Consider the following 13,949-nt stretch of genomic DNA (forward strand, 5'->3'; position numbering starts at 1 on the left):
CAACTAGCTCATCACCGGCCTGATTGCTCCCGGTCTGCTGCTGTACGTTGTGTGCTGTCAGCTGCTGTACCGCATGTTCTGCTCGAAGAAACAAAAAAAAATTTGCATGTCGAGTCCATTTAGCCGACGGGCAATCGGCCGAGGGCACTGCGGAACTCTCGGGCAGGACATAAGGCAGGGCGATTTCACTACTCATCGAGCCAACGCCTCATCTTGACGAGCCGACCATATCTCGCATAACGGACCTGTCCGATATGGCCTCGTTATTTGATACACAGAGACAGATGCAGCATCGTCCAATTTTCGCAAGGAAAATATTTTCTCTGCGCTTGAATGACCAGCTCTTCAATGCCATGCTGCTCCTCTAAGTCTTGTCCGATAATTCCCTCGAAACACAGCAGCGTTCCCGGCGCCGAATCCTGATGCAAACACTCATGGACGCTTAGGCCCAGGCAGACATGTCTGAGCTCGTTGGTCGAGAAGGTGCGCGAGTCTAGCTACCAGCCCCTTCCTCACCCCCGCATGTAAAAATGGCTCCTTCATAAACGTGTTAGTCTAGAGATCAGCAGACGAGTTAGAAGGGGGTGAGAGCGTGTGTCGGGAATATCAAGGTTATGTGAAAATACACCTGAATACCGCACTGTCGTCGTCCCTCGCATCCGAAGGCTCCAGATAAGGTGCTTTCACGCTATTCTACGACCTCATTTTTCGTTACCGAGACCTGCATACATGTGTACTATCGCGGTCGTGGCGCTCGGGTTGGGTTGAGATGGTGTACTAAACTTAAGGATGGTTGTGAGAATGATGTCTGCAATCTGGCATATGCCCCGCCCTCCGACTTTCCCTCGCCTTATTAAATGCCTCCATGTACTCATCGACGTGCTGGCTCCTGGACAGGGCCTCCTCACTCGCTAAGTACACCACCCTCGTTCCGCTGCTCCCTAGTCCTAGCTCTGTGAATTCCTTGCTTCGGTCATGGTCCATGCAGACCACGCCCCATTTTATCACCTCGAGAGCTTTCTCGTCTTGTACGTCCCGCTCCCCGACCACCTCTACCACAACCCAGAAATCTACCCAAGTACCCTCGATGCAAAGGAAGCGGTACTGAACATTTGGGACAACGCATCCATGTAATCCGGGAGTGGATATTGGCACGGTAGTAGGTTCGGTGCGGTCGTAGAAATGCAGTTGGATCACATGCGGTCCACGGCTTCGGAAGACGTCGTCGGGTGGGGATATAACGTAGCATGGTACGGTGGCATAGGTGACTTGGTAGTACTTTCCTGGCTCGTTGGTGTGAATCTGCAAAGGGTCGACCAGCTCCAAATTCTTCGCATCACGCATTCGACCGGGGGGTGGCAGCAGCGGTGGGTATGCCAGGAACCCTGCCCATGATACCCAGGGCGCGAAAGGCACGTCAGACTCATATTGAAGGAAGATGTATCTCCGCGGCCCCGGCGATAGGTGCTTGATGAGCCGCATCCACGCAGTCTCCAAGGAAATAGACGGATCGTACAGCGGCAGCGTCTTGCAGCCCAAGAGATAGGCGAGACCGGCTATTCTGTCAAGCTCTGAGGAGCAAGAGCGGCTCCTCATGGCTTCTAAGAGATCGGGCCCTCGGACTGAGGAGGATGCACTCGAGACGAGCTCCTGCAGCCGATAAAAGAATCTCGGGCCCTCAGGAAAAGGTGTCGGGACGAGTCCTCCGGGCAACCAGCTCTCCAGTGTCTCCTGCACGGTCCACACACGGTTGAACCAGTGCCGATCGGATTCGAGAACCGTCTGCGACGCATCGAATGGCAAACCCAAGCCGTTGAAATAGGTGATGCATGGTCTTCCCTTCGGCTGAGCCTGATATACGTTGCCGATCGTAGGTACGTCGAGTTTCCACTCCTCCAGCCGAATGCTGTCGTCAGCGCCGCCTTCCTGCCGCAGACAGAGGGCGTCGAGCCAAGCGTATTCGGCTCCCAGGTTCAGCAGCTCGATGCGGACGTGCTCGAGAGACGTGGCGCGGGGCATGGGCACAGGCCACTGCCATCGGTTGATTGGAGTCATGACGCCCTCGCGCTCTCGTGCGTCGACCCAGCTGTGAGACACCGTCCATAAATTGTCGGGCATGTGATTACGATTCTTGAGGACCCGTGCTCGAGATATGACATGGAACGGGAGGACGCGATTGCTGCGCAAGTCCCAGACTCTACGGGGATGGATTTTGGGGTCCACGATGGAGCCACCGTGAACTGCGTCGTCGCGCCTTCTCTCGATCTTGTCTCGATGATCCTTCATTGCGGTTAGGGCTGCAACAAAGTCTCCGGACCACCATGAGCGTAGTGTGCCGTACACGTCTCCGAAATCGTGCGAGGTGCTGAGGGCATACTCCAAGCAGTCGCGAATACCAGGGGTCTCCAGCGTATAAGATGTGCCAAGGACAGTGTTGAGTTTGGCGAGTAGATCCTGAATCGGTAAGGCGTCGCAGGGAATATCGGCGAGGGTATTCGGTATCACCCCTTGGCCGACGTGTATCCACTGAAGAGGGATGGTGGAAGGAGTGGGAGGTATGAGAGTGTATGTTTCGCCTGCGCCTGAAGACTCGGACCGGAAGAGGTCGCAGGCAGGTACAATTCCAGACGAGGCTAATTGTATCAGGCCCCAGACGACAGTCCTATAATATTCGTTTGCAACTTCGGTGGACCAGTCGGTATCCGCAATTGTATCGACCCGCTCCTCTACGACTTTGGCGATCCTCACTAGCGGAGCGACGCATGTCCACGGGTTATAGGCAGACGAAAAGCAGACAGATGTATCAGATAGCTCGAAAAAGACCCTGGACTGTATCGGTGATTCGTGTCCCCTGGTGGGCTGGATAGAAATTGAGTTTTGACGTCAGTAGACGATAATAACAATTCGTCATTGGACACACCTGCACAAGTTCATCTGCAGAGATGCTCTGCTGGAAATCAACATAATGTAAGTATAAATATTCTGGGGCGCGAGCGAGACACTTACACTATCAGTGGAGCCATCGCTCTCCGAGTTGGAGTCTGCCAACAGAGGGGTATCCTTGTATGTAGCGAATTGTTGACGTCTAGCCTCATATATGGCATCTAAATCCTCGAAGTGCGTTGTATAAGGGAAGAAAGGGTGCGTGAGGTCGTGCTGAGCCCGCACGTCTGGGTCTGAGATGCACCACATGCAGAAGACGAAGTCCAGACATGAGAGGCACCTGTGCTGGGCAGCCGAGGTACCGAGGTTACAACCTCGACAGCGCGTCGCATCTAATGTGGCATAGACCGCATCAAAAGCACCGGCATCCCACGGATACTCGATAGGGAAGAAGCGATGTTTGGGATCATGCTCTGAACGCCGCCGAACGGACGAAATACAGAGCCGACAAAGGGAAAAGCCTGTGCATTCCAGGCACCGATGTCGAATGCGATAGATTCGACGCTGGCAGCCATCGCAGCTGGTCTTGTCCGTAGTACCCTCGTGGTCCGAGGAAGAAGCCGGTCCATGTTCGAGACTGGCTGCGGAGGGATCCAGCGGAAAGAACCTATGTAGACGATCGTGGGATATACGAACTTGCGTATCGCTTATGCAAGCGGTACACAGCCCGTAGTCCTGGCAGTCTAGACAGTAGTGTTCTGCGGGTCTGCTGCATCTGTTGCATGCTTCACCCAAGTGCCGACCGGTACTGCCACAGGGGACGTGCTTCTTTTCATCTATCCGGGGAAGCGGAGCGGTGTCGCGTTCAGGGGAGGTTGAAGAAGGGGTCGAAGGAGAGGCTGAAGGGGTGCGAGAATTGCCTTGTGCGGCGAGGAATTTTGCATATTCTCTTGGACTCTGGATAGGAAAGAAATCGTGGGAGATGTCGTGTTCGGAGCGTTCCTCGGCGCTGTTGAAGCATGCAGAGCAGAAATCAAATTCATCGCACGAAGAGCACCTGTAAAGAACGCCAAAGACTGGATGTTGCCCGCAACCATCACATTCGATATCAGGATAGACTTCGCATGACACTGTTGAGACTTCAAAAAATGGGCGTTGGTCCCAAGGATACTCGATTGGAAAGAAAGTATGGGTGTGCTCGTGTTGCGATCGAATAGGTACCAATGATATGCAAGCCTTGCAGAGGTCGAAGTCGGAGCATTCGATACACTTGTGACGTACGCCGAAAATAGGTTCTTCGCAGGCACGGCATATGATTCCTCGATGCTCCACGCCTAGCGAAGTCTATCATAACAATTGTAATTATCGTAAGACAGAGTACGACGGCAGATTTAACTCACCGCCTTCGGATCGCCTACTGCACTTCCGTGGCCCTCCTCCTCCTGACCAATACTCGGATGCGTGATTTTCGCGAAAATCTACCACACATAATCTATGAGCATGATACTCGGTTTATACGTGAATTCACAAACCACGGCGAGAACCACGAGACTCAAGAAGCTTGAAGTAGCAACAACTGTTAGGGCAACTGCAACAGCAGCGACGATGCATTGCCCGAGCAAATTATTGTTGTTCTACATGGCATTTAGTTTATTGCAGGCGACGAAACAAACACATGCGTACCAAGCAGAGAAAGTAGTCCTCTGCGTTGTACGAAGACTGCCCTTCAAGTGCGGGTTCGCTTACAGACGACATGTTCCGCCTATGCCCCGGCACCGATGACCTGCTTCGCAATCAGAAATCTTCGTGAGAAGGACTACGCGCAATGCAATTATAACAGCTCACATATCAGTGTATCGGAAGAAAGGCTCGACTTAAACAATGCGGTGTTCGCGAGCTCTCGGGCAGATGTGACTGGCTGCTCTCGAAGGCAAATGTGTATCTTGAAGCAACAGGATGCGCAGATGTGTCGTTCAAGAGTTACACCAAAGCCACAGATCGGTATGAAGCAGAGCGGCGAGTAAGTGTCGTGCGAGCAGGAGGTCGGCCGTCTGACTCGTGGATCGTGGGCATTTCCCGACATAGCTTACTCAAGCATTGTTTGCACGTGCTTGTGCTTCTTCTGCGAGAAGCAGCTACAGACGTTATCTAGAACAAACCGGATATCAGCAGAAAGACGCAGTCGTGGTACTCGATGGAACTTACAATGAGCCTCGGTCTCCTGGCAACTGCTTTCGTCCGCAAAGTGGACACGCACGTCGCGCGGCTCGTCGCCGGACTTGGTGTGGCACAGTCTTGGCGTGACATCCAGAGCTTATAAATACCGTCGATTCGCATAGAAGAGAAAATCAAATATCTCCTGCGTCGAGGAACACATCTTCGAGAACTGAACGCAGTTGTGTGATGACTCCACCGCAAAAGGCAGGCGGAGGCCTCAAATCATAACACCACCAAACAAAGGCGCATCAAATCCCAACGCTGCCGGATTCGACAGTATCAAGCACACCGGAACAAATACTCATGATTGGCTTGGACGGTAACAGCAATCTTTTTTGTGAGCAAGCAGAAGGTTACAGGCCATGTCTTCCTACTCGCGCCTAATTCAGAATCGATGCTCTGACGAACGTCAGGACAAGCTCATATGCTATGAGAACGACAGGGAGAGACGTCACGACTACGAGCAAATTTGACTTCATGCTTCGTCTTAGAAGACTACGCCGTCCCAGCCTGCACCAAAAACTGCAAGCACCTCCTGCTGAGTCAGATTTCGACGATTCGTTAATGTTACCCAGAGCGAAGGCTTGACAGGCAGGCATGACACCTGTAAGCTTGCTTGCGTCTTCCATGGTTGCTGCTGGGGCTGAGTCAGTCGTTTGTTGAGCTGCTGTTTCACGAAACGATTCACGAGGACATCTGGTCGCGAAACATGAGGTCAGCACGACTGGCTTGGTAGAAGCAGAGAGACATTGACCGCTGATTCTAAAGGAACGTTTGCGGCGTTAGCGTCCCAAGTGAAGCCGTTGCAAGGCGTAGGGCGAAGCATCCTAGGTTCCTCATAGAACCAAGGATATCAGGATTGGCATGAGATGGAATGCACAATGCTTGCCAGGGTGCAGAAAACATCTCGGGAGGAATATTAAGCATTCATACTGCCGCATGCCGGGAAGGGGGGGAGGAACCTTGGATGCTTGTGCGCAAGAGTGAATGCAACCTGTTTACTACGACGCGGTGAGAGCTGGGTAACCGGTAAATGAGTAACGTATAGGACAAGGAGACTAAAGAGACACACGACGAGGTTCCCAACGCTTTGACCACATTCAGCACCTCTGGAGCGTGCATGCGCTGCGTGCGTTGTTGAGTTGCCGAGTGTGCGCTTGGGTGGAATCTATCAAACCGTTGAGTCGAAACCGCGTTACGGCGCACTGAATACGAAGAGATAGTCATAGTTCCGCTAAATTTGTCGTCGCTGCGGTATAGCATCCAAAAACTAGAACAATGCGCACGGGCGACGAAGAACGACAAGATGAAAGCAGGATGAGCCGCGTCGCAGAGGTCGCATGAGCGCTAACCTTAAATTGATCCGCCTACAGTAAATGGAATATAACTGCACCGTCCGCCGTCCGTCGTCGCGGTCGCGAGAACTCCCTCAGCTGCGCAAAGTACGATGCTGCGAGACATTTCAGGAAATTCTCCGCTTGTCTCGTAAAATAACAGAGAGAGTCAAGGTGCATAATCCCACTCTGGCCGCTGAACGTGCTTGTTCAACTCATCTATGACTTCCAGTAGTGTATGCTCCCAGATTGCCACTCCTGCTTGCCAGCCCCGACTTAGGACCTTTCAGAAGTCATTAATGACCCCATGATACGAGTGCACCCCTCTTCCAGCTCGCTGCTATGTTCCTTAGCTGCATGATCTGGTCGCTGTAAGCTGCGTGTCTCCACCGGTGCCGCGGAGAGTATCCCGACGGGGAGGTTCTTGGATCTCGTCGGAGACGAGGAGTACGTTCTTTAGTCCCTGAATTGCTTACCGGAGTGACTACCTGCATGCATCTCCCCATTACCCTCAAGAGTGAAGACGCCTCGCGCAACCAGACGAAGGCCTGGGAACACGCGTTCCAGCTTGCTGGCCTCATCGCCTACACACACAAGGCCGGCTTTGTTTTGGTAGACGAGCTGGAGGAGGATACGAAAGAGCGGTATATTCCCTAATACAGCTCAGATATCGTAGGTACGAGATTGGCTTATAATTTCCAGATATATGGCATGTACCGGCCGTGCATTACTCAATACGATATGCCATAAATTCTCCGCCTTCAGCGTGCCCTAGCTTCTCGAACGCCGTACATGCTACAATGTGGAGCGTACTCTTCGATGATCTTGTCAAGAAAAGTGAGGAAGATAAATTGACAGATCGGGGAGCACGAAGGCCTTGTCGGGAAGAAAGAACAGCTGCCTGGTGCTTTCAATCAGTACATATCCACTCGCTAGGGGATAAAATAAAAGACACGAATAAAAAGCCAACTGCGAGCTGCGATGTCCAAGGGAGCCCTTTTCTGGAGAGATAGCAGAATACTGAAAGAATGCAAGCCCCAGGATGATGAGCGTGACCGCCGCATATCGCCAGAGCGTGCGCTCAACGAGTGTGGGGAACTCCGCCTTCCAGCCTATCAAGTGTACGGCGCCGTATGCTGTTGCGATCGCCAGCGAGACCGCAGGCCACCACGCTTTCTCGCCATGTTTGAAGACGGACATCTGCAGGCCACCATGTCTCGACACGAGGACGCGCTTCTGCTCCAGCTGAATATCTCCCCATTTCCGCAAGCCTCGCGCGGCGAGTATCCAGCGGTACATGTCTTCGTCGCTCAACCTCACGGCGTCGTTGATTCCGCGCGGGCAGTTGTACCATGGGAGGCACCCATGTCCGAACACAATACGATGATGGGGGTCAGGCTTCTTCCGTAAGATCTCGAAGCAATAGCCTTCGATGAGGAATGATTTCCCGGGGTAGACGTCGTGTCGCAAGTCTGGCGCTTCATAGTGGCCCATATTCTCGGGGGGAGGGGAAGAGACTTCGAGATACGATGATTCGCTGGCGCAAAGGTACCATACAAGCCCCGCAATGTAGTCTTTGTGCGCACGGCTCGTGAAGAGCATGTACGCGGCAAGCTCGTTGGCGAGCTTGGTAGCGCGCTCTCCGGTGACTCGGATGAGGGTCGGCTCCTGCACGTTAAACGGCTTCTTCCACCATACGACGCACGTCACGACGGTGCAGAGTGCATGTGCCAGGGTCGTGACCTCGAGCAAGCTGAGCGGGAGGGACTGCGCGAGGCGAGCGGCGCAAGAGATGCAGAAGTAGAGCAGCTGCAGCATGAGTAGCACCTTCGCCAGGGCATCAGATCGACCCTTGCTCCAGATCTCTTCTTCGGAGAGGTCTGGGAGAAGGTCGGGAGCGTTGTCCATGACGAAACGAAGGCCGCTGAGTGTGAGCACGAAACGCGTCTCTCCTTCGAGTATTGGAGGTGTCTCCAGCACGAAGCCGCCCATGACACCGTAGAAAGCGTGCGTGAGCGTCCATGGGTGCTTGCGCCGACGCCGAGAAGGCTGTTGTGCTTCGAGGGGAACATCGGACGAGGCCTGGAGGAGCAATATAATGCTTAAAAGCTAGTCGTTCAAGCGCACAGAAAATATATACCTCACGGAACTTGGCCGATGCTGCATCTGCTTCCGTATACTCGGAGAACGAAGCTTCATCAGATGGCTCCGGCACTCGAGATGCCTGCTTGTAAAGATGAGCCATTGCCTCGATGAACAGTGAAATCGCCCTGCCTTGTGTCCCGTTCGGAAATCCCACGATGCCCTCGATCGACCGGGCTTCGGCTGAACGGACTCGACATGTAGACATCTCTTAGCTTCTCCAAGCAGGACATAGGCGCGGTATAGCTGACAGCATGCAACATATAGCAGCAGATCAGGAGCAACCAGCCCGGTGACGAGCCAGCCGATCTTGTCTATGATGGACCATCTGGTCTGTCGTATTGGCACGTCGACGTGCACGGCGCTCCAGACGCAGATGACGATCGTCGAGAGGCATGTGCTGATGATGTCGTAGGTACCTCGAACATCGGGGCTGGATTGCCAAATAGCTTGAGGATATGCAGGCCCGTGTGAGGCCTGAAGAGACCGGAAGGTGTCGTTCATCTTGAAGGAGGCACCAACGCAGCAGGGGCACTTGCACCCTATGAGAGCTATATGTCGGAGTTTCATTTGGTGCTCATGGCAGACGCCTCTCGGGAAGCTTAGCAGCTCCGCAAGTCAGTGCATCAAGAAAACGTCTAGGTGTTGGAGGTAGCCTGGATTAGATGACATGCCTTAGCTTGCTTTGGGTATTGTTGGGACCTGCCTTGGCGGTGCCACACCCAGTCGGTCCGAACCCAAGACGCCTGGCAACTTTCTCGATGCCCGCCCAAGGACTTTCAACCCCTATCGTGACACTTCAGTATCTCGTTGTTCTCATGAATCTCCATGAAAAGCAATGCCACTCGTGGTTCGATGTTGGGGCTGTCATCCTGTCTGTTTGTGATATGGAGTTTGCTCGGAATTAGTTGGAAAGCAATCCGACTTTAGGAGGACCTCGATGCAAGCTTCGAGGTCCATGACGCGTAGAGCCTTTTTCCATGACTCCAGTCTGCCGGGGAACATGAAGAATGGTGTGATACTGAGCCCCAGCGCTGCTGGCCGTAAACCTTACATTCACGCGTATCAAACTCTACAACACCCATGTCAGATACAGCTGTATTCGTACGGAAGGTGGGGCTTTCCTTGTCGCAAGTATAATAGCTGTTCGCTTGCGCCGTGGTGCTGTCCTCATAGATATCGACTTGATACTAGCCAATTAAGTTTGGCCATCAAGAAAGGGTCCCAGAGCTTCGCGAACATGGCCATGTGCTTCGTCTTCAGATGAATTGAAAATCCAGTCAGACTCTATTAAACCGAGCCACCATGTGAGAAAAGATAGACGGTGAGCGGATGCGCAAGCAGGGAAGGAATATGACAATGCAGCTGACCTTAGAGTTCACCCAGTAGTGAGTCATCCGCAGCGAAGAGACCTTGACCGAGCAGTGTCTCGGACAACCAGTAGCTGCAAACTTTCCACAAGCCGCCCGCGACGCTGAGGATCGTAAGTGTACCGAGCACGTAGTGTTACAATAAGAAGGGTTTTCCTGTGGTAGCGCAGATCAGAAGGGCGCTGGCCGAAAGTAGCTCGGAGTTCCCACGACCGTACCGCCTGGTCGCCATTCAAGAAGCATCAGTAAAGCTACAGCTGGTCTTTTAGGTCTTTATAAGAGCAAAAGGTACAGAAAGACACATAAGTCCAAAAGACACCTCCGTCTGTTTATGCCAAGTCGTTGGGCGTATGAGAGACATCGGACTTCTATAAGCCACAAAAAGACGCTCAAGTAAGACGTGCCAAAGACTACACAGGCAACCGGGAAATTGAGTAGTTTCACAATTGTAGGAATTCCACGATATCGAGGGAGAATTTGGCGATATCGAAATTGCGCTGACCGTAGTCAGCCGAGACGCAGAATCTGTCCTGCCAGGAAACCGCATGGGCAGATCTCAGACCTACGATCTGAGCGCCTGCACAGACCGGCCATTGCCGCCCACGAGCTCATTGTCGCAACGAAACAGTCGAGAAACCTCTGCAATTTATACTACGCAGAATACAGCATGCTACATATCACTTTCATTGGATGGACTGGCCGCAGGTCCACCAGGTCCACCAGTAGTAGGTGCAGACAGGATTGCAGGCCCTTCGTCATCGAAACCATCTCCAACATCGCCCGCACCATACTCAACGTCGTCCACAGCATCCAATTCCTCGTTATCATCTATGTCTACAAACACGCCTGTACCTTTGTAGCCCTTGCCATGCTTCTTATAGTCTTCAGCAATAATTTCTTCCTTCCATCTGACAGCCATTCAAGTCACGTCTTGACGGCCCCACACAGGTCAGACTCGGTTTCAGCTCACATGGATTGCAGGAACTGGTCGTATAGAATCCATGCGGGGAACTGGCTGGATGGAATCTGGCTTCTGGCACAACGCGGGCGTCTCGATTTCGAGACACGCAATGCTGCACGTGCGGCGCTGGAATCTGACGCTATCTCTTCAAAATTCCTTAAATTGTGAAACTGACTGAATTTCCTGTTTCCCTGTGTACGCGTACGCCGCACTCGAATTGACATACACTGAGCGTCAAAAGTAAATGAACACCCACACCGCTTGGGATCCAGCCTCTATTGTGACACAAATCTCAGAGATACTCCCATGCTTTTATTTGTGGAAACTCTACATGGTTTTGGCTTGCATATTTATGAAAAATTGTAATACGTTGGTCAGCAGGAATTACACAATGGGGCTGATTTCTAGAGCAACTTCTGCATGCATAATGTAGGTTTAGATGCAAAATTTGTAATGCAGCTTAGGAGCCTTACTAACAACTGTTTTTGGAGTCTCCCTCGCTTGAACAAATATTTGAGGCCCTTTCAGATATTTTACACAAGAGAGTTCATGCTCTGGAATTTTAAGGAATGGAGGTGCTACATGTCCTCCCAGAAGTCCATGTGCATGCTCTGGTGCCCAAATGGTTACAATATTACTTGGAAGAGCAAATAAGGATGCGATAATACAAAACAGCTCATTAGAAAGCAGTTATTGGGTTGAGAGAAGGCAGTTGTTGGAGGAAGTGGCATATTGGACAGCATCAATTAACTACATTGTGTCCTAGCATTGCAAATCCCTGTGATTATATTTTAAACTCTTCTCAATCTCTTGTATACTGTATTGAGAAGTATTGTATTAGCCTGTGTTGCACCATCTTTATGTAGAAAAGATATTCTGAGGCACACTTCAGAGGCAACATGCAAGCAGTCCACAAAGGAAGGCACCCATGCTTTGCCTTCATTCTCCTGAGGCTCTAATTATAATTCTGTCAAATAGCTGCAAGGTTGCTTGACTCACTAAGCAGAAAAGTGAGACCTTCAGTCTCCAACCAAGATTCTGTAGTGGGAGCCAATGTGGGAGGAAGAATGTCACTAAGGTCCATTAATAGCTGGGGAGCTCTGGGAAGCGTGCTCCTATAGATAGCCCTAGTAGCCAGGAATAAGGGGTAAAACATCCTACACAAATTTCTGAGTGCATAGGCTGCCGCATTTTGGCAGAGCACGGCCAAACTTCCATTGGAAGTGCCAGTTTAAATGTGAGTCAAAACATCATCTGCTCATAGCACTATCGCTTTTCACTCGAAGCTTTCAATATTCTATATTTGGTATTCCCATGTATATTAAATCTCGCACAAATATTTCTAGCATTTAATACCCAGAGCTCGCAGAGAATGAGAGTGTCAGGTGGGTGTTCATTTACTTTTGATGCTCAGTGTAGATAGCAAAGAGCATGCCAAATATTGGGGAGCAATTTAAGTCTAGGCATGTCTTTGCATTGCAAGGTTTCAAGCCTCGAACAACAAGCGAAGCCACCGAATACATGATGATATTTGTTCCAGCCATTGTAGTGATAGTATGAAGTGTGCTAAACAAGAGTGTGGATGGGAGGAAGCCTTGGGTGACCCAACCCGACTGCGCATGGACACTGGCTACAAGGTCCGGGATGAGCCACGATATCCAAGCCTGTAGTCGACAAAAAGATGCATCAGCTCAGCCCATACCCCACTATAAGGAGATGGACGACGCACCAATAGCCATTTCTTTGTTCATCACACTGGAGGAAGGTCCATGTGCATGAAAAGCTGATGCCATACTGCAGGGTTGGCCTGCATATATGGAGCTACAATTTCTGCGTGCTGACGCAGATATAGATGAAAGGCGTCACTTGCTCACCTGCCTTTGACTTTAACTACCTCAAAGGGAAGACCTCGCAGCAGGTATTCTAATGTGCTGCCAATCCAAAAACAGTATCCAGAGAACTGCTCTGTAACCCCAGCTGCTTGTAGTGCAATTCGCAAGCGTCGCATGAGAGCATCTTCTGTGAGTGGATGCCTCTGCTTGCATCCAAACCTATCAGCTGTTTTGTGCATGAAGAGGTGCTCTTCCGGCTGTGGGCAGTTGATCCTCTCATGATTTGTGAGAGCGTCATCAGGGTCAGTGTCATTGAGCTGCTTGCCCCAGTAGATGTCCTCCCCCTCTGGCAAGGACTCGGTGCATGGTAGGTGCACCACTGTGACTGTGTTACCATCATGGTCTGAGACACCCCGCCTAATGTTGGCAATGGTTACATGAAGGCACAGATCAAAGGCAGATAACTTTGGCACTGTAAATTCATCAGAGCGTGCAATGCCATGCAACAGTGCTGTCGCACATGTGTACACTGCAGCATCGAGGGGAACTGAAAGGTCCAACTGAGTATGTGTCTGTGAAAGAACTGCGATGGTGATTGGAGGACACTTTGCACGAGTTATATGCAGCTCCGGTGATCTTTCTGCATCCAGACGAGATAGCATCGAGGCGGCACTGCAAACCATGAGCTGTTGCTGAGCAGCATCTAACTGCCATGGTAGTTGATGGAGCCGGTGCCATGCCTGAATTCCTGCGAGGTAGTTGGTGAGCGCACTAACAGAATATGAGCATGCAAGCTTGGCTAAGAAGATGCAGAGGAGCTCGCTAGACGCTGGGGCCCGGTTCATTTCTGGTATCAACTGGACATCACATATAGCATGAAATAACATAAGGCCTGCACTGTATGTCTCAAGAGTGCTAGGTGCCCAGGTGACTGACATTACTGAGGAGACACGAGCAAAGTCTTCCTCCGTGATGAAAGGAGAATTGTCCTTGTTGAATGAAGAGGCCGGCCGCCATAGTCGTAAGTGGTCTTGTGCAGCACAAGGTGGGTGTTAAGCAGAGGGAAGAAGGACTGGATGTTCTCTTGGAGCTGCCCTGACCTCCGGAGATTGTATTGTAGTGGCACTAGCAAGACGCGCCACGCTGGAGGGTGACAGCAAGAAGCTGGTTTTCGTGCTCTCGTTCGCCAAGGAACCCAATGATGGGATCG

General features: G+C 51.6%; 4 protein-coding genes across 4 annotated transcripts; all 4 read right to left on the minus strand.

Moving 5' to 3' along the window:
- Nucleotides 1-733: 733 nt before the first annotated feature.
- PHACADRAFT_253596 (uncharacterized protein) lies at nt 734-2,446 on the minus strand. Its single transcript, XM_007394239.1, has one exon. It carries the CDS (start codon nt 2,284-2,286, stop codon nt 784-786), a length of 1,503 nt encoding a protein of 500 aa, XP_007394301.1. The 5' UTR covers nt 2,287-2,446; the 3' UTR covers nt 734-783.
- A 461-nt stretch (nt 2,447-2,907) lies between these two features.
- On the minus strand, nt 2,908-4,209 carry PHACADRAFT_92806 (uncharacterized protein; the record flags this gene model as incomplete). The annotated part of the gene is made up of 2 exons (XM_007394240.1): nt 2,908-3,524; nt 3,840-4,209. Coding segments are annotated over 2 exons (987 nt in total), but the record flags the coding sequence as incomplete, so codon positions are not given.
- Nucleotides 4,210-6,663: 2,454 nt separating this feature from the next.
- On the minus strand, nt 6,664-9,877 carry PHACADRAFT_118172 (uncharacterized protein). The gene is made up of 3 exons (XM_007394241.1): nt 8,734-9,877; nt 8,575-8,704; nt 6,664-8,516 (listed from the first exon to the last, which is right to left on the minus strand). The coding sequence occupies exons 1-3, from the start codon at nt 9,144-9,146 to the stop codon at nt 7,263-7,265; spliced, it is 1,797 nt and encodes a 598-aa protein (XP_007394303.1). The 5' UTR covers nt 9,147-9,877; the 3' UTR covers nt 6,664-7,262.
- Nucleotides 9,878-12,777: 2,900 nt separating this feature from the next.
- On the minus strand, nt 12,778-13,788 carry PHACADRAFT_91797 (uncharacterized protein; the record flags this gene model as incomplete). Its single annotated transcript, XM_007394242.1, has 1 exon — nt 12,778-13,788. A coding segment is annotated over one exon (1,011 nt), but the record flags the coding sequence as incomplete, so codon positions are not given.
- Nucleotides 13,789-13,949: the final 161 nt, after the last annotated feature.

Source organism: Phanerochaete carnosa (genome assembly GCF_000300595.1).
Source record: "Phanerochaete carnosa HHB-10118-sp unplaced genomic scaffold PHACAscaffold_4, whole genome shotgun sequence".
Taxonomy (NCBI): Eukaryota; Fungi; Basidiomycota; class Agaricomycetes; order Polyporales; family Phanerochaetaceae; genus Phanerochaete; species Phanerochaete carnosa.